Source organism: Netta rufina (assembly GCF_964035555.1).
Source record: "Netta rufina genome assembly, chromosome: Z".
Taxonomy (NCBI): domain Eukaryota; kingdom Metazoa; phylum Chordata; class Aves; order Anseriformes; family Anatidae; genus Netta; species Netta rufina.
This window is the reverse complement of record NC_140126.1, coordinates 21,748,530-21,769,308: the sequence shown is the minus strand read 5'-3', so window position 1 is coordinate 21,769,308 and position 20,779 is coordinate 21,748,530. Positions and strand designations below refer to the sequence as shown.

Below are 20,779 nucleotides of genomic sequence, written 5' to 3'. Positions count from 1 at the left end.
TGTCTCATTCTGAGAGAGCATGTTCTTTCAGTCTGTTACCTTTTAGCACCCAAGATCCTTCCCACAATAAAATACTGGGCAACGTTGCTGTGCATTGTTAATCATCTTCTGATTTTCACATACTAAGGGTGTGGGATGTGACTGCTTGACACCACTTGCTTTTGAAGTAGCATAAGAGTAAGAAGAAGCATTGGAGAACTTTGTGGTGCAGAATAATAACCACCAGAGAGGGTGGGAGTGGGGAGAAGAGACAATGTTTGCAACTTACTACCCTCATTGCCAGTGTTGCCACTAGAACTGACCCATGGTGTGTTAAACTGCTCCTGTGTCCTTGTAATAAATGCATTTCTTCCTTCCCACTGTTTCTTTTCTGGCAGTGGAGTCCGCTGAAAGGGGAAGGAGAGAATGCCTGTGAATTAAGTTGCAGAACACTTGTTACTAGTTAACATGTTGTTATTAGTGTACTAAGGTGCTTTACAAGTTGTGGTGAGGCATTTAGATTTGCTCATTATTGTGAGGGATTTCAGCAGGACTGGGAAGCCACATCACATGAAGTGAGGTTGATGATTTCAGAGGAGGCAACCTTTAAGTCACACCTATGTGATGCTGGTTATCCTTCTCTGGTGTCCATGGTTATGCTTCAAGAATAGATTTGTAGAACCAGTTTGTGATGAGGGTAGAAAAATAGCCCATGTATATTGTTGTGTTTGTGACGTCGTTTGTAACAAATCTGGAATGGGAAACACTCCACTCATCCAGTGAAGGGTAAATATTTATTTAACTATTTCCAGCAGAAACTAGTGTGATGTAGAGTTGTAGGGTTTTTGTGCCTGTGACTCTCTAGGTGGCACTAGCAAAGTTTGAAACTGGCTAGGCTGGAAGTTTAGGAAGTAACAGAAGGAGAGTTATCCTGTCTGCTACTGCCACTTGCAGCTATGTTAGTGTGTAAATGTTTTCTCTCACTCAAGTGCTTTATGTTAAACTTCTGCAAAAGTTAATGCAGAAAAGAGGTTTAAAAGAGGAGTCCTACTAAATAAATTAATAAAATAATTTATCATGCCTTATTGATGCCCAAGTGTCATTTATCAACATCAAGAAAGCCTTCAGTTTCTCCAGTATGACAATAACAAAATTTAAAAAATCCAAACTTCCTTGTAAATGTGTAGTAAATAATTCTTAAGACAGAAACTGCATTCCAGTCTGTCGTGGTTTAACCCGGCTGGCAGCTAAATACCACGCAGCCGTTCGCTCACCCTCCCCCCTCCCTCTCTGGGACGGGGGAGAGAAATGGAAAGTGAAGCCCATGAGTTGAGATAAAGACAGTTTAATAAGACAGGAAAATAATAATAATAATAATACAATGATGATAATAGTACTACTACTACTAATATGTACAAACAAGTGATGCACAATGCAATTGCTCACCACCCGCTGACCGATGCCCAGCTTAACCCCGAGCAGTCCGGCCCCCTTCCCCCAGCTAGCCACCCCTATATATTGTTTAGCATGCCGTCAGATGGTATGGAATACCCCTTTGGCTAGTTCGGGTCACCTGTCCTGGGTCTGTCCCCTCCCAGCTCTTACTGCACCCCCAGCCTGCCTGTTGGCAGGACAGAGCAAAAGTCTGAGGTGTCCTTGGCTTGGTATAAGCACTGCTCTGCAACAATTAAAACATCGGGGTGTTATCAGCAGTCTTCTCATCCTAAGCCAAAACACAGCATTCCACCAGCTACTAGGAAGAAAATTAATTCTGTTCTAACTGAAACCAGGACACAGTCATTTTTAAGAATAATCTATTTTTAATTCTGGAAGACTCTATACTAACATTTTGTTGTGTTACAGACAGGTTGTCTTGAAAAAGGTTATGTGAGTTGGTCCTAATGTTAAGAATATCAGTTTTACAATATTTCTGATTCTTCACGCAGTGGGTACCTCCCTTTGAAAGCTTTCAGTGATCTCTGACTTTTGAGAGCCATATTGTGTACTCTATGAGTAGACACTGTGGAGATTTTCACAAAGAGGTGCATAGATACAGGGTTGTTGTTTTGAAGCATAAGGGAGAGTGCAGACCATAATGTTTTGGAGAAAAATGGATTTTTACTGAGCCTTTTTTGTTGTTTAATCGAGACACTGTCCAGGCATTTATATGGGTTGGTTTCATTTCCCTTTTGCATTTGTCTGGATATTATGATTTCACTTGTTTTTAGTAAATGGAAGTTTCAAGAATGACAGCTTGGTGTGTGGTTATTTTTCACAGCAACTGAATGGATTGGTTCTCAGTATGTTGGATTTTTCTTAAACAGTGTACAAATAATTATTGAAATTAAAAGAAAAAGTTGTCTGAGCATGAAGAGGGAAGATTAAACCTCATGCTGGCTTTGTAAGAGTGTTGACTGAGATGGGATTTCTCCTCCTTAGCTATGTTTCTGAGCAGCTGAACTGACCTTGTTCAGTGGTCAGTGGAGAGCAGAGGGAACTTGCTGCAGGGGTTCAACCTGCCTGCCTTAGGCATCGCTCCTAAAGCAGAATGACTCATTCTGCCCCTCTCTATCCCCATTAATGGGAAGGGATCTTTGTCAGCTCCCTTAGGCAAACACAAGCTGAAAGCCTGCTGCTTTTAGGCAGCTAAGGCTAGGTGAAGCAAGTTCCCTGTTCCATAAATTGTTTTGCCTTTCTTCCAAAATAGCTTCCCAAGTGACTTTAGGCAAGTTGCTGTAACTTGATGTACTCTGAATTTATATCAAAGTCCCTTATTCTGACTCGTAGAGATTACAATATTTCCCCCCACTTACACGGTATCATGAAGATTATTTTAGTAATGTTCAGAGTTTTGGATGGAGAAGACTCTGTAGAAACATTTATTACTGACACATTTTTAAAGCTTTTGTTTTATATTTACAGAATCCCATTCCTTCAAATGCAAGAACAGAAGGAAAGATTCGGTTGATGTTAAGTCAATAACTTCTCAAAGTGGTGATGGTAAGAAAGTAAAAAACTGTCAAGAATAAGGTTAGAAATAAAGAACAGACTTACCACAGGCAATGAAAGCAGAGAGTGAAAGAGGAAGCAGACAGGTTCACAGGTGATTAAATAGAGATTTCTTCAGTGTGTTATAACTTCTTTAAAATTTCTTAATTCTGAATTGCAAAGCAGTGCCCCAACAGGAGCATCCATGTAGCTGTGTGATGCATGGCAGAGCTTGGTGCCTTCACGGGGAGAAGCAGTGGCTCTGCCACAGGATGGAGGGCAAACTGTTAAAGACGTGTGTGATGAAGCATCAGGCCCTCCACTAGCAGAAAGCTGCAGGTTCTGCTCCCTAACCAGTGTTTTGGCTTCATTAGTTTGGGACATGATGGGATTTGTTGCTGTTGGTTACTTGAGAGCAGTACTTCTGCGCCTAGTCCTGCCTGTGACTGCCTGCCAGGCCTGGGATGGCGGTGGCAGAGATTTCTTTCTGCCGCAGTAAGCAGTGAGAAGCACAAGTTACAGGGTGCAGTAACGTGTTTCCTCAGAGCAGCAGCTCTGCTGAGATGAGAGGAGCACGTACAGTCACAGCAGAAGCTGTCTGACAGTAATACATTGGCAAGCAAGAGGGCAGGGGGAGGTGCTGGGCATGAAGTTCAGTACGGCTTAAGTATACAGCAAATGGACAGTAGCAGTGAGAGGTGGCTGCAAAGCAAATACACAGCGCTGCAAGAAAATAATCAGTAAAGCAAGAATTTGCAGGAGGGGAGGTACAGGAGAAATGGGAGTCAAGGTTGGGGTCTGTCATGCTGTTCCCTAATGACAGCCTTTGGCGCTCAGTAAAGAGGGTCGGATGATTCACACTCCGCAGCATGTAATCAGTGCTCTCTTTAATGACAGCTCCAAGCTTACAGACCCGACGGTACTCCTCAATGGCAAGGATCCACTCAATGACAATAGAAGCTCCTATCACAAAGGTGAGCCCTGAGCCTTTTGCACAGACTCAGGATTTGTTGTTGCGCTTTTAGGGAAAAACATAGCTTGTGGCAGTACAGCCAGGAGTTTACTTTCTATTTAACAGAATATTTTAAATCAGACTTTTTTTCATAAAACTTTATGCATCTCATCATCTCATTCCAAGTCCTAGTCATGAAGAAAAAGGTAAAAAGGGGAAAAGGGTGTCCTTGCTTGTGGCAGGAAGAGGACCCTACTTTGTTGGTCTGTGCATGTATTTCCAGTCTCACCTTGGCTCTTGACATTGGTATTTATGAGATAGCATGCAGAAGAGGTAACATCTGCATCACATTTTGTCTCTTGCTTTCCTGCTTCACTGTCTGTGTTACACATATTCTGCTATCACAAACCAGATGCATAATCAGTTGTACCACAAACCATGGTGTCCGCCAACTCCCATCCTCAAACCATTTTCTCTTCTCTCCCCATCTTCTCATCATCAAGCTCTTCACTTCCCAGCACTATCTGCCCATTACAGCAGCTGACTCCTTTCCTTTTCCTTCTCCCCAAGAATAGCCTGTAGTGCCCCTGCAGAAGCTTGTGGATAAAGCAAGGGCTTTAGCCTTCTCAGTCCTGGCAGTGCCAGGAGCAGTCCGTAGTGCTGCCTTAGTGTCATTGCTGCTTTCCCAGATTGCAGCTGAAACGCATTGTGGAAGGCAAAGAAAAGCCATCCTCTTCTCCCTCAGCCACAGCCCAGCTGTTGCTGCTCTCTGCCTTTTTTTTTTTTTTTTTTTTTTTTTTTTTTTTTTTTGTATTTAGAAAATGAATTGCACAGGATTTGGGGAAATTACACAGGATTTGGTACATGGGAAGTAACATAATCTAGCCAATAGTGTTTTGTAGCAAGAAAACAAAAATGTGGTATTCACTCTACCTTGCCTGCCTCCCTACACTGCTTTCAGGTTATTAACATAATTAATGCTGCCCAAGAAAACAGCCCCATCACAGTAGCAGAGGCCTTGGACAGAGTTCTGGAAATCTTGCGGACAACAGAACTTTACTCCCCCCAGCTAGGTACCAAAGATGAAGATCCTCACACAAGTGATCTTGTTGGAGGTCTGATGACTGTGAGTAAAATTAGTAGAGATGAAATTACTGTTACCAGTGTCCTGTATCACAGCTCAGTGCTCTGCTGAGCTAAAATTTCACAAGGAATGGGAAGGGGAATTGTAATTCATCATTGTTTCACTTAAGTGTTTGGCATCTCTACCATCAGTAAGCACTGAGATGTTGTAAGATATGGCTATGTCTCAGTCCATTGCATGCATTCATCCTCATATATAAGTGAACATGGTCACCACTAGAAACTATATCATCCAATCTGCTTTGTCTCAAGGAGGTACTTTTTAGAAACCCTAGAAACTTAGATGGAATTAGAGGGATTGCTCTACAGCTACTCTACCTGACAACTAGATGACAATAGCAAGAGTAAGTTTTACTTTCATTGGGTTATGACTTTGGTCCCATAATGGTAGCAAAACTGTCTGCCAGAGACAGATTACCCAGATTTCATCATGGATTACCTCATTTTTTTAACAAACAGTGAGCTAATTCTTGTCAAAATAATGTAAAGGAAGTGAAAGATAAATGGTGGTGGTTAATGTGAATGATGAAATGGTGCAGGTACCAATAAAAGGGTCAGGGAGGTCAGAACACTGTATGGTTAGTAATATCCTTTCTGGAGATCTCATACTAGTGTCCCTTGAAACCTTTCACATCTGTTTTGAAATACTTTAAAATATGGATGGTGTTTATGATGCTACAGTAGGAGCAGTATTTTCAGTATCCAGGAATAGGACCTACAGAGAAACTGTAGGTAATATTTTTACAAATGATGCACAGGTGCTGTTTTTGCCTAAAGCTTATAATAGACTTGTTTATTTCAGGATGGCTTGAGAAGACTGTCAGGAAATGAGTATGTGTTTTCTAAGAGTAAGCCACCATTTTAAAATTTTCTTTGCATGTGTTATTTCATTTGTAGATGCTAGTGACATAGAACTTCATGCTAATTTGCAGTGAAATATTTGTCTTTGGAAATAGTCATCTAAGTGACTGGAGAATAAGTGCTGTACTGCCTCAATTTTGGACCTGAAGCAGATCCAAATAATTAAAATAATGCATTTCAAAAGGTAGAAAATCAGACCAGAAAATAATTAAATTGTCATTCAAAGAGCTGTTCACTGATCTTTCTGGTTTATTTCCAAACCGTTGGTAGTCATATAATATTACAGGCTTTTACAGACTTTTTCATGTAAGAGAAAGAATTGTTTTTCTTTAAAAGAGTTGTTTTCTAAACTGAATTCTGCATGTTAAAAAATAAATCCATAAATGTTGTAATTGCCAAATTCCATTTCAACAGATATGAACCTGAGCCATAGTCACCTTTCAGTGCCAAACACTATCAGTGATGTTCCACCTTGTATTGCACAGCTCCTGGATAATGAGGAAAGCTGGGACTTCAATATTTTTGAACTGGAAGCTGTTACAAATAAAAGGTACCTGACTCCTTTTTCTGGGTGCTGGTAAAAGTGTTGCTGAGGCTCTGTAGCTGAAAGTGCTCTGCTCTAGAAAAAGTAAAGAAAGACACTGAAAGTCTGTGAGAGCTGCCTTCCTGGCTTTTGTTGTGTGCTCACTTCTATGCCTTGATAGCCCACGTAGAAAGAAGCCAGGCACACACCAGGGTCAAGATGCATGTGCAAGCCATGGAGAACCCTGTGCAGTCTGTCCTCTTCCCTGACAGCATCTCCAGCCCTCCAAGATTGCTTCCTGTTCAATTTCTACCTCGTTTGACTCCCATCTGCTCTACTCAGGTCACACTGTTTGGCACAGTCCACTGTTGTTACATTCTGTACGTCCCAATGATGCCCTTTTTCTTAGTGCTGCACAAGTGGTCAGGCTGGAAAAAACAAACCTCTTCCCTCCATCACCTCAATCACCCTGTGATTTTGTAAGCTGTGAGGCAAGTGTGGCTTTTGATTATAGCAGTAAAAATCTGGGATAAAGAATAAACCAGCAACAGGATCAAGGATCAACAGGAAAGACAAGGATCAACAGGATCTTTCAAGATTTTGAAAGATTTAATGAAAGAAGGCATCAGGAGATTTGATGTCATGTAGCCCACAAAAATAAACATGTTATTCAGAGAGAAAAGTGATTTTCATTCCAAGATGCAAGTGAGAGGGAAGACTACTGATTCTCTTGTACTCTGTTTAAAGAAAGTAGCCATTGTCTGAATTTGCATTTGCCTGATTTTAATTTGCAGATGTTGGCTTTACTGTGTCACACACTGGCTCATCACTCCCCTGCTCAGCATTAATTCACTAGACCTCAAATTCCCTCCCCATCTGGGAGATGGCTGCTGGTACAGGGGGGGCAGGCAGAAGGCTGAGTTGGTTGCAGCAGCACGGTTACCAGCCTCTGCCATCACTGTCCCTGGTCCCCAGGGACATCCTGTCATTCATCTCTGCACTGCTCTCTGATCTCTAGCATCTTCCCCTGCTTCCAGGATCTTTCCTCCAGCCAGATTCTTCACCCACTTCTTTCCAGACCCCCCTTCTTCTTTCGAGACCAATGCTATTTTGGGGGAACCACAGTCTTTCATCACTATCTCTTTTTTTCAGCTGCTGTTTTTCCCAGTTTACATAACCTATATGTGGAAGCACAGCCTCCTAACTGGTGGCTTTGTCTCGTGCCTCTTCATTAGCTGAAGGATTCAGGACATGACACTTCTGTTTCGTCCATCCCACACAACTTGAAGCTAGAAAGTGTGAGGCTTTTGGTGTTGTGTTTTTTTGGAAAAAAACTGGCAGGCTCCTGTCTATTCTAGAAAGTGCTCCAGTCCTCCTAAGCTGGAGCAGGTTATGTGAACTAGTGACCTGATGCTAACACCTTCCCCAAGAGGCACTGACATGCTTTGCGTATTGCCAGCTCCAAATATTCAGGAAGTAGGAATCTGTACGCCAAAAGTCCTAAGATAATTTGAACCTGTAAATGTTTGGCACTTTGTCATTTGTGCCTTGGTCGCCTTTAAGATGTGCCTGTGTAGTGTTCAAAGTGTGCTGTTTCTCCTCAAAATAAAAGATATTTTTGAACGGTTGACAGATAATCAAAGCTCAAAAAAAACGTGCTTTTAAGCTTTTTTTTTTTTTATATATATATATTATTTGTGGCTTCTTGAAGGCTAAGATAAAATTATAGGAATTGGTGAAGCTATAATGGAACTGTGCCATTTCTGCAAAATGTATTAAGTCTGAAAGGATGGTAAAAGTAGTAATTTGTAACCTTGACTATTTAGAGACTATGGAGTCTGGCCAGGCTATTTAGAGATTATAGATGTGCAATAAAGATGTTTAATATTCCTCCCACCCTTTATTTCTAAGGTCTTGTTCGTTTCTTTGAAGAAAATATCATTCTTTAAAACTGTAGAAGTTCCTCTTTCGCAGCAGTGCTATTTTCTAACATTGTTTTCTAGGCCATTAGTCTATTTGGGCTTGAAAGTTTTTGGCCGGTTTGGGGTCTCTGAGTTTTTAAACTGCTCAGAAGCAACACTGCGAGCATGGCTGCAGGTGATTGAAGCCAACTACCACTCCTCCAACTCCTACCACAACTCTACGCACGCAGCCGATGTCCTGCATGCTACCGCCTTCTTTCTGGGGAAGGAGAGAGTGAAGGTAAAGCTGTCACCTGGGAGCTCTTTGGGCTGGGATTTTGGTGTGTTTGCTCAGGTGTCACTCTGGAGTGCCATTTCGTATGTGTCATCCAGCAACGTGTTTGCTTCAATAATGGCCCTGGCTTCATCAAGTTGCTCTGGCCTTGAGGTCTTTTCCTGTCATGCCTGCAGCCCACACAGTTTCTCTGAAGTAAGGGATTTGCACTTGTAGCTAGCAACAATAGGGGAAAAAATCTTTTCTATCTGTTGGTAATTGACTGTTAGTTCTTTGTAAGCTTTGCAACACACACAAGGTCTGTAGAGTGGAGTCAGAGCAGAGTCATTCAGAAAAATGCACCAAGTGGAAGAACACCTACAAGAGGACCTAAAGCAAAGACAATGCTTAGATGACAGCACAATAAAAAGCTGCATTAATGAAGCAGGTTTTGGGTGAGGTTGGGAAGGGGTTTTGTACTAGGTTATCCACATGCACAGTGATTGGAAAATGATCACAAGGAGGTAGGGTCCCTACACTCAAGCTTACAGTTGCATATTTGTGGGTACACAGAAATGAGAAGAAATTGGTTTATTTTATTTTTTCTGACATGTCATGATCTCTCTCTTCTGTAGGGAAGCCTTGACCACTTAGACGAGGTGGCTGCATTAATAGCAGCCACCATTCATGATGTAGATCACCCTGGACGGACCAACTCTTTCCTGTGCAATGCAGGCAGTGAATTAGCTGTCCTCTACAATGACACTGCTGTGTTAGAGAGCCATCACACGGCACTGGCATTTCAGCTTACAGCTAAAGACAGCAAATGCAACATTTTCAAGAACATTGATAGGTGGGTTTGCTGGAGAGAGGGAGCACGTGTGTGTGTTTGTGTGAACTGGTTGCTTCAGGACTTTAGTTTGGGGACGATCGAGAGCCTACCTTCTAAACCAGGAAATATAATTTGAATTGAGACATTAAATATTTAACCTCTTCCGGAAAAAGGCTGTGATATTTTTTCCCCATCCTCTGTTCTGTGTTTTGAGGCATCCAAGTTTTGTATTGCTAGGAAGCATATAAAGATAGTTGCTAGTGTTTTATGTACTGCATTGGCATGGTCTGGTTGGCAGCCCCTCCTCCAGCCAGACCTTTCATAAGATGCCTACTCCATTGGGTGAGCCCACGAGCTGTGTTTTGCAGTGCTGCCTGGGAAGGAACAAGGAAAGGATAGGCTGGTGAGCAAGAACTGTTTTTCTTTCCTAGAAATCACTATCAGACGTTGCGCCAGGCCATTATTGATATGGTTTTGGCAACAGAGATGACAAAGCACTTTGAGCACGTGAACAAATTTGTGAACAGCATCAACAAGCCAATGGCATCTGAGGAGACCAGCTCACATGTAAGTGCCTTCAGGACTTTACGCCTCTGGGCGTTTCAGTGAAGTTTTTCCCAGATAACTTTAAGTATCATTTTCATTTGCATTATGGTAATGCCCAACGCAATCCACAATAGGATTTATGACCTCACGCCTCAACGTGTGAAAAAATACTTCCTTAAACTTTCCATGTCTGGGCTCTGCCTTTAAGTCATTTAAACACCTATCCACCTTGTTTTCAAAGCTATTTTGTGTTCATAAAACGTGGAAGTAGATGTTTTTGTATATGCAGTACTCTGTGCAGGGAGCCAGGTCAGCACCTGTGCCTGCGGTCATGTCTCTGAGCAGTGGGATTTGCCTAAGCTTGGGGCTCTGACTGAGGAAACCATGTAGTTTTGTTCCTCTATGATCGGGAGGAACACCTCTGTTGTTTCATGAGATCTCTCCCCATTCCTGGTGGTGCCAAAAGATATCTCGGCCATTATTCCTGTCAGTTACATGCACCCTAGTGCTGTGTTTCCCATCCAGGCCCCTCATAGCCTTCTTTTTTTTGCTTCTCAAAGTCATCTCAAAGCTCAGCATCTGACAGCGTTCTCTACAGCAGTGTTACCTAAACAAAGGTGATCTTATCACTACTTAGTGATAATAGTGCTTTATTGCAAGCGCGCACACACACAAAATCAGACCAAAGTGAAGTTCAGTGGTACTAAAAAATAAAGGTGTCTTCTGTTAGTTCTCCACAACTCAACCTTTTGCTCTGTAGACTGACATGGATACAGAAACCAGTCAGGACTGGTTGGGCTTACGACTTCTGGGGCAGCATCATGTTGGTTTAACTGACCTGCCCTAGGGACTGCTGAGCTCCATTCTCCCAGCATTTTGAGCTGGAAATCACAAATGCAGCAGAACTTCACCGGCTCTGTGGGCACTTTGTGTTGTTACTGCCCAACACTTCCATCTCTGGAGGGCTCGCTGGAAGTGGCACTGGGTCTGAATTTGCCTGATCTATCCTCAGTGCCAGCACTCCCATGGGACAGAGGGATGTGATTTGGGCACCAGTGGGGGCCTCTGATGCTGTTTCTGCTCTGTGCTCCCATCCTGACACCTCAGGAGAGTATTTCATGGGTTTGCCCTCATATACTGGCAAAGACAGGACAGCAGAGATCCTACTTCAGTTTAAAGCATGCAGGAAAGTAACATCCACACCAGCATGCCTCGCTGTGTAGGATTAGCTGCTTTCAGATTTCCCTGCCTGTACTTACCTGTGGGCCAGACAGCCACTTGCTCTGGACCCAGCAATTACTGAAATGCCCCCTGAAGTGGCACAGGGAAATCTGTGTTCTCAAACATCATTTCTCCCTCTGACAGGTTGTCTTCTGAATTTCTTCCTCCACCTCCCCTGTTTTGAAACCTCTTGTGTTCTGGTATCCCTGCCTTGTGCTGTAGGACTTAGATTCACGAGTGTCACTGAAACCACAGTGTTTCCAAGCTCTGGATGTATTTTTGGGGAATCTCACTTTTATCACATGCATTTCTTCTAGCAGTTGCTAAAGAGCTTTTAAAAGTTCTCCATACGTTTTGTTGCAGCCAATATTTTTTAAGCTACAGAAACCATTTTCTTTGATTCATTCTCCTTTATCTTACCATCTTCTGGCAGAGGCTATTTCAAAACTTACAGGAGTTGGAGAGTAATAAAAGTGCAGCACAAATCGCATGTATTACAGATTTGTTTTTTTCACTAATATGAGGTTATTCTGTTCGCTATTGTTAAAGGTGGCTCTTCCTATTTTTGATCTTGAACAGCAGTTTAGGAGCAAGTCTAATCTGGCAGCTCATTGTGGGCTACCCATGCTGAAGAAAAATTAACTGTTAAACATAAAGTTGGAAGATTAATGCCTGAATTGGCAAGAGTCACTGCAAAATATCTGCCCATAAACCTTCAAAGACATTAATTTAGCAGTGGTGGTAAAAAGTATTTATGTTCAATTTTTGACTCAGAGTTGAATTTAGCAGTGAAGGGAGGCCGTAATTACACAAATATATTATTTTGAGAATAGTGTTAATGCCATGTTGAGCTGAGGTGGAGGCTTTTTATTACTCAATAAGGAATATAATATACCTGTGCCCTTCTTTAAACTACTCAAGACCCAGATGATGTCACAGCAGACTTGTCACAAATACTCTGTTCTCTGCACCCATTCTCCATAGTGGTGAGTAAGTAGTTCAGCATTTGACTGCAGAGCAAGCAGAGACATTCTGGAGTCAGTATGCCACTCCTGTATTTTCCTACTGTTCATCTCCTAGATTAGCTGATACTTAATTTTAGCTGGTAGCAAAGACCAACAAGTATTCCAGGCCTAGGGTACAAATCCAGCACAAAAAAAATGGCAATCTTAATTAAAAACATAATGGAACCGAGTGGCATATACTTGGTTTTCTGCCTCTATTAAGAAATTTCAATTGTGCAAATCAAATCACCACTCTGTTCCTGCTTCAGTTTTCTCATCTGTGAATGAAAAACTGAAAACTGCACTGTAAAAACTCACCTAAATCAAGCAGTCCCCTACCACTCCTGCACCAAAGTTTTAAACACTTAGCAGAGATGATGCTGGTTTATCAGCTTGTAGTTTGTGGATGACTCCCCCATCCTGCTCCTGTTCCCTAAAGGCAAGGCTGGGATGCAAAGAAGACCTACCCGAGCTGATATGGAGCCGTGACTCCTCTGTTTCACAAACTTGGCTATTAATGCTGAGAATCTCCCCAGCTGCCATGTGGTGGCTCTACCATTACCTACTTCACACGGCTGCTGTTCTCAGCCATCCCTTTCTCCTCCAACTTCCCGGAACACTGCGTGGAATGAGAAGGCATCAGGCTGGGTGCCCACTTACTGTATAAGCACTGCAGAGCTAATAATGATGCATTTACTTCTGATAGCAGGGATGCTGGCCACCAGCCCTCATAACCAACTCTGTTGCAGAGTGAAGGCAGTGACTATGAACGTACAGCCAACAGAAAGAATTTTCCAGATAACCAGACACTGATCAAGCGCATGATGATCAAGTGTGCAGATGTAGCAAATCCGTGTCGCCCCCTAGAGCTATGTATTGAATGGGCAGGGAGGATTTCAGAAGAGTATTTTGCACAGGTGCGTATATTTTTATCATTTGATTATTATATTATTTAAGAAAGTGCATGTCAACTGGTCTGCTGTTCTACATGGAGTCTGCCTGGCATCGCCATGCAGTCCAGAAGCATAATTTTATTCCCCAGTCAGAATGGGACCTCTTCATGCAGAATAATTTTCTCCCGTCAACACTAGCCAATTTGCTTACTGGGAAGCTTGTAGTACAGAATGGTGGAAAGCTTTTACACTTTTAGTTTTCTCCATCTAAATGAAACAAAGTGACTTGACCAACTTTTGCAAATTTATTTAGCTAATACTCAATCACCATCATCGTTCTAGCTTCCAGTTCCAATCAATACCTCCCTTGAACAGAGCTTGAAAAAGCAATTCCATTCCTGCTGAACCCCTCAACTGAATCATTGGGCTGGCCCTTCCTCTTTGAAGATGGCACCTAAACAATCATTACAGTTGGCAGATGGTGGAGCAGCTCAGTACTGCAGAAAAATGTTTATCCCATGGGACCCTGAAAAACAGAACTGGAAGCACAACATCCTTTCTTAAAACTCAGTTTTTCTAACACAAACACAGCAATGTCTTTAAAGTGAAACACTCTTCTAGTGATTTGAATAACTCAAAGCTTCTTAGCTTTTATTTGCCACTAATGGCATGAAAATCTGCACTTTGGGCTCAAAAGACAGGTGGGTGTTGCTTGTATGCTTCCCATCCAAATTCAGATAAGAGACAATTTTTACTGGGGAGAAGAAAAAAAAAAAAAAAAGTGTAATGCCTAGTACATATCTTTAATTTCATTTCAATCCTTGCGAATAAATTTGTTCACTTGCTGAGTAAGATCAAGGCCCACTTAGGACATACCTCCCTAGCAGTGAAGGTACCATGCAAGCAGTCAAGCTGGTTTTAAATTGCCAGTCTTGGCCACTAGCCTACCTGCAGCAAAATGAGGTGCTGAGGACGGCTCTCCTCTTCATTCACCTCACCTGGTAATTTTGGGACTGCTTTGCTGCCACTTCCAACATTAGCTGCTGCCTAAACTACTTCAAATGTATGTTTTAAATAAAGTCCTACTGAGTTGGTTGGCTCTTCCAACGTACTGACAGCAACACAATCAGCCCTCTTCCATTTGTGGTCACATAGTTAAAGGACATACTCATACTCCTGTTAGTCTTTTTACATAATACAAGCAGAGAAAGTAGAGACAGCAACTTCCCTCTTACTTAAGAGATAAATGGTTTGGAACATCCTCCAGAGCTGTGGAAAAGATGAGTCTGACTGTCCTCTGCTAGAGGACTCTGAAGGTCTGTTTTCCAGTTTTGGCTGGTGTGCCCTAATCACCAGGTTATGGAGTTCTGTCTCACTGGAACTAAGAACAGTCACAGCAGTGCAGTAGCAGAGTACTTGTGAAAGGGAAGAGATGGTGATTTCAGTCCCAGTTCCAGAGGAAATAAAGCACAGGAAGCTAAAGCCATTCACCTCTGGGGTTCTGAGTTTTGGCTCAGTTTGGCCCCCTACTGCAATTCCTCTAATCCCCGGGTCTTTGCCATTCTAACATGAAAGCCAGCAAAGCTTCAGGGGCTAACTGGAGTTTTGTTTTCTTAGACTGATGAAGAGAAGAGACAGGGTCTGCCTGTTGTAATGCCAGTTTTTGATAGAAACACCTGCAGCATCCCCAAGTCTCAGATTTCCTTCATTGATTATTTTATAACAGACATGTTTGATGCATGGGATGGTAAGTAGTTCTGCTTCTTCTTCCTTGCAGACTAAAAATGAAAAAAACCTCAAGCTGGCCATTAATCCATTTTTCTCAGGGACAATACCTGTATTCAGTATACAGTACCGCACAGGACCTGAAGAATGATGCTGTTGAATCTGGTTTCTTTCACTGTACAGTGAAACACTTCATACTTTGCAAAAGCTCAGTGCTTATCACTCTGTGTAAAGAAGGAAGGAGCAAGGCTTAAACTAAGCTTTTTCTATCTAGGTCTTTTGCTCCTTTAACAACGTATTTCTTCTATAAAGCAGAAACTGAGATCACAGGGGTTACATGCTAGGCCTAATTGGCTGAACTCAACATACTTTAAGAAATGGATTTGCTTGAAAGAAAGACTGGAAAGAAAAAATAAAAAATAATAAAAAAAAAAAAACTTTCCCCTTTTAGTATTCATTAGCTTACATCTGAAGGAGGGAAAGAATTAGGTGAATGCTAATTTCAGACAAGGCTAGGCTGTTCTGCTGCACATTCTGTGTATGTAGTACAACTGATCCTCCACTTCATTTCAGCATTTGCACATCTGCCTGTTTTGATGCAACACTTGGCTAATAACTACAAACACTGGAAAACACTGGATGAGTTAAAGTGCAAGAGTCTCAGGCTCCCATCAGAAAACAACTGACACAAAAGGAAGAAAACAGACCTCTTGATCTACCAGTTTCACTGTGAATCTCCATGCTAATTTGGATACAAGAGGGACAGTGTTTCCTTTCATGTGAAATTAAGACTGTGTGGCAAGAAGGAAATATTTTATCCATCACTTATCCAACACAGACTAAGAGTCTCTGAATTCCACAGAAAAAATGTTTTAGCAAAGACTACGTAATCCACATATGAATAAGAGCTCTTTGGAAATATCAGTTTGTGGCAGAAAAGGTACTTCTGAAACTAATTTCTAGTACTGAATTTGCATTTGTCAAATCTTGTAGCAAATACAACTGCATTTGCTAACAGTCCACACAATGGTTTCTCAGACATAAACATGATCTATTCACCAGTAAAAGAATAGGTTGACAAACCCATAAAAACTTCCCAATTATCTCTCACAAAAATTGTTCCAGTTCTGCTGATGTTCTTTAGCTCTTTCAACCATAGTTCTGAAGACAGCATGCAGAGTAGAACAAGTAAGCCTCAAGAACACATTAAAAACAAACCCCCTCTAGAGTATAAAACTGCTCTCACGCCCTTCTTTTCTATATAAAATTTCGGATTGAGAAGTCAAATTCCTTTAAAACTGGTTACACAATTGGAGAAAATAAGCACGTTCTGTATAGTTTGCGTCATCCACGTTTTTCTATGCCACCTTAGAGCCATTACCATGTGACGTTTTGTCAAGTTTTACATGTAAACCATTGTGGCACTGGCCAACCTCCCTTTTATATAAAGTGGTGTTTGTACACACGGTCATCAATTTTATTAGACTGATCTAAATTTTATGACAAGGCCATATATTGTGCTACTTACAGAAAGAACCTGTAACTTTTTTAAACAAATGTTTTCAGGTTATAATTTGTAACAGCATTATAATTTGTACTGCTCTTTCCCTCCTAATAAAATGCTGTTTGATGATGTAAAAAAAGTATTTCAAAGGTTGTAAATAAGTAAGTTAGAAATCAAACATAGTTTGATTAGTTTTATTAGTTTTAAGATACAAAATTTATGCTAAAGCTTCCAAAGCACAAATGCGTATTTTTGTACATCTCATTTTAATCACATGCAGACCATGAACATGCGTTCAAATTTTAAACTATTCTCAGATTATTCAGTTAATAAATACTAGCAGAATTGCAGATTTTTTAACACTGTGCACTCAAGGCTGCAGGCAAGGGTGTCAAATCTGTGACTTCAGTTGAAGTAGTCCATTGTTCATTAAAAGGAAAGGTCCTGAGGCAGACTCTTTACCACCCCCCTATACTGTATCAAGAATTGAACCAAGTAAAGTAAATAAATAAATAAATAAATAAAAAGCTTAGATTGCTGTGGAAGAAGTGACAGTGATTGTCATTTACTGCGGGTAGCTTGCATAATGTGCCAACCTTTTTGTATGTTTTGTACCAAGTTCTGAAAACAAAAGGAAACATTCGTAAAATGTATGTGCAGATAAATGTATATAAGCTATATTTTTGTTAGACTTGTAATAGAACCTTACTTTTGTCATAGCTATGGCAGGTTGCTTGCTATTAAAATGCTGCACTGTGTATATTTGAAGAATGGTGTTTCTGGTGAAGTACATATATTCATTATTTCTTATTATATATTGCAACATTTCCAATGGATTTTTATTCATATCCGGTGAACCTCTGATTTTGACACAGGAAACTGTTCGCTTTTACTATTACTTTATTTAGAACTAGTGCTCTCAGTGGTTGTATCTCATCTATTCTGATGACTGAATGCTCACTGCAGCTTGCATTAGAGAAAAAGAATTTCACAAGTTTCAAAGCTTTGGCATATTAATTTATTTTGTTAAATACAGCATCACTATAAGATCACAGCCATGTAAAACATTTCAATTCAGTATTTTTGTCACAGTACTGTCACAAGGAGGAAAATATCAATGGTAGAAGAAACCTTAGAAATAAAGTTCAGCCTCAGTTCTGTTACACGAGTTAAGGTGTTTGTGTGGAATCTGTATTTGTTGTAAGATCCTGTGTTTCTTCCCCCAGCCAGAGACTAAGTAAAATAGTAATTAGTGTGAAGAGATGTCCTGTTTAAGAGCAGAGGAAATAAGAATCTTCATGTACCGCTTTTGTCAGACTTCTACCTGTCCAGCAGACTCACAGGCTGTTGTTTCATGCTACTGTCAGTGCACAGATACTTAAACAGCTTTCTCTCCCCTGTATAAATATTAAGGATATTTCTGATAGAGATACTTATTTTCACGAGGTGAAGATACGCAATTCTACTTTATTGAGCTGGAAAAATAAATTTAAAAGGAATCATAGAATATCCCAAGTTAGAAGGGACCCACAAAGATCATCGAGTCCAACTGTTGATTCTACATTGGACTCCCCAGAAAATCAGACCATGTGTCTGAGAGCATTGTCCAAACACTTCTTAATCTCCATCAGGCTCTGTGCTGTGCCCACTGCCCTGGGCAGCCTGTCCCAGTGCCCGACCACCCTCTGGGTGCAGACCCTTTCCCTAACCCCCAGCCTGACCCTCCCGTGTCCCATCTCCATGCCGTTCCCTCGGGTCCTGTCGCTGTCCCCAGAGAGCAGAGCTCAGCGCCTGCCCCTCCGCTCCCCTCGTGAGGGAGCTGCAGGCCACCATGAGGCCTCCCCTCAGCCTGCTGTGCTCGGGGCTGAGCAAACCAAGGGGCCTCAGCCTCTCCTCATACATCTTGTCCTTTAGACCCTTCACCATCTTTGCTGCCATACTTCGGAGGCTCTCTAATAGTTTTATGTCCTTTGTATACTGTAGCACCCAAAACCACACAGAGTGCTAGAGGTGAGGCTACACCAGCACCAAGCAGATCAGGAAAATCCCTTCCCCGATGCACCCCAGGGTAGGGTTGTCCCTCCTGGCCACCAGGGCACACTGCTGGCTCATGTTCAGCTTGCTGTCAACCAGAACCCCCAGATCCCTTTCCACGGGGCTGTTTCTCCAGCCTCTCATCCCCCAGTCTGTAGGTATAGCCAAGGCTGCCCTGTCCCAGCTGCAGAAATCCGCACTTGCTCTTGTTTAACTTAATGCAGCTGGTGATTGCCCAGCCCTCTAACTAGTCAAGATCTCTCTGCAAGGCCTCTCTGCCCTCAAGGGAGTCAACAGTTCCTCCTACTTTAGTATCACTTGCAAACTTACATAGTATGCATTTGAGTCCTGCACCCAGACCATTTATAAAAACACAGAAAAGTACTGGCCCCAAAATGGAGCCTTGAGGAACTCTAGACAGTGGTGGGCCATGATGTAACCCCATTTACTACAACAATTCAAGCCCAGCTCATCACCTAATTGTTCACTGTATTATGTATTTATATTATGTATAATATACGGGCATTTTGTCGAGAAGGATACAGTGAGGAAGCCTAAAAAATTGCTGAAACCCAAGAAGATCACATCAACTGGCTTCCCTGGGTCAACTAGATGGTAACTAGATGGGTAACCTTGTCATAAAAGGAAGTTAAGGTAGTTAAACAGGACTTTCCCTTTGTGAGCCCATGTTGGCTATGACCAATGACAAAGTGACAATGACAAAGGACACTAGATGGAAGTACAATTTCTAACCTGGTCTCCAATTCTGCTCACTGCACTTATCAGCGAGTGTCAAATTCTTATTTAACCAGAGTCAGCCAGTATCGCCCTACAGTGTTCATCGTTACGCTCAAAGTTCATGTGAAAAACAACTGTTCAATTCTTTCAACACAAAGAACTCTAAAGGAGGAGTCCCTTAGGAGATCTATTACCAACAACGCCTAAGAACAATGGCACTTTTGGTAGATATAAATATTTATACATGCATGTAGGACTATTTAAGACTGAATTACATCCCTGTAAAATGCACAATGAGTTTTGTGACTAGAACTGTTCGGTGAAATAAGTTTGTATCTGTACCAGGTATTCACTCAAAAGCAGTCACATAAAGATGAAATAGTTCTCATGGTAAAGGGAGAAGAGGTAATAAAAGATGATGTTCATCCATTCTAGTTCTAATTGATGATAGCAGTAGCCTCTCAAAAAAAAGAAAAAGAAAGTTTTATAAGCTTTCACTGTAAAGTTTTAGTAACAACATATATACACACTTTATGAACAACTAAATTATTTCCCAGTGGAAATGAGGAAAAAAAAAGCCAGAGAAGCTGCTCTCCCCCAGTTTGTACCTTTCACAGAGTAGCTAAAAACACAACACTTGCTGGTGAAGACCAGCTAAAACAATGCATTAGATAGAGACCAATGGGCAGACCTAATGAACTGGTATTGTCTACTTTTCTTTCTTCCTCTAACCCTTGGTGTAACTTCACATGCAAAAATTCTATGAAAACTTTTTTTTTTTTTTTGGTAGAAATTTAACTATGAGCCATCAGTGACTAAAGTCCTTCAGACTTCAGGTGTTAAGAAATAAATTACATAAAACAGAATCACAGAATTTTCTAGGTTGGAAGAGACCTCAAGATCATCGAGTCCAACCTCTGACCTAACGCTAACAGTCCCCACTAAACCATATCCCTAAGCTCTACATCTAAACGTCTTTTGAAGACTTCCAGGGATGGTGACTCCACCACTTCCCTGGGCAGCCTGTTCCAATGCCTCACAACCCTTTCAGTGAAGAAGTTCTTCCTAACATCTAACCTAAAACTCCCCTGGCTCAACTTGAGCCCATTCCCCCTCGTCCTGTCACCAGGCACGTGGGAGAACAGGCCAACCCCCACCTCGCTACAGCCTCCCTTGAGGTACCTATAGAGAGCGATAAGGTCGCCCCTGAGCCTCCTCTTCTCCAGGCTGAACAAGCCCAGCTCCCTCAGCCGCTCCTCGTAGGACTTGTTCTCCAGACCCCTCAGCAGCTTCGTCGCCCTTCTCTGGACTCACTCGAGCACCTCGATGTCCTTCTTGTAGCGAGGGGCCCAAAACTGAACACAGTACTCGAGGTGCGGCCTCACCAGAGCCGAGTACAGGGGGACGATCACCTCCCTAGCCCTGCTGGTCACACTGTTCCTGATACAAGCCAGGATGCCGTTGGCCTTCTTGGCCACCTGAGCACACTGCTGGCTCATATTCAGCCGACTATCCACCACCACTCCCAGGTCCTTCTCTGCCTGGCAGCTCTCCAACCACTCATCTCCCACCCTGTAGCTCTGCTTGGGGTTATTGCGCCCCAGGTGCAGGACCCGGCACTTGGCCTTGTTGAACTTCATGCAGTTGACCTCAGCCCATCA

General features: G+C 42.0%; 1 protein-coding gene across 1 annotated transcript in view; it reads left to right on the top strand.

Moving 5' to 3' along the window:
- The window catches only part of PDE8B (phosphodiesterase 8B), a gene marked incomplete at both ends in the record, with an annotated part of 90,418 nt that extends 74,890 nt beyond the window's left edge, over positions 1–15,528 (top strand). The window contains 11 exons of the mRNA XM_084305709.1: positions 2,902–2,979; positions 3,865–3,941; positions 4,881–5,045; positions 5,865–5,910; positions 6,338–6,473; positions 8,450–8,648; positions 9,257–9,474; positions 9,885–10,020; positions 12,974–13,141; positions 14,735–14,864; positions 15,416–15,528. Coding sequence (XP_084161835.1) covers positions 2,902–2,979; positions 3,865–3,941; positions 4,881–5,045; positions 5,865–5,910; positions 6,338–6,473; positions 8,450–8,648; positions 9,257–9,474; positions 9,885–10,020; positions 12,974–13,141; positions 14,735–14,864; positions 15,416–15,528 — 1,466 coding nt within the window. The remainder of the gene's footprint in view (positions 1–2,901; positions 2,980–3,864; positions 3,942–4,880; positions 5,046–5,864; positions 5,911–6,337; positions 6,474–8,449; positions 8,649–9,256; positions 9,475–9,884; positions 10,021–12,973; positions 13,142–14,734; positions 14,865–15,415) is intronic.
- Positions 15,529–20,779: the final 5,251 nt, after the last annotated feature.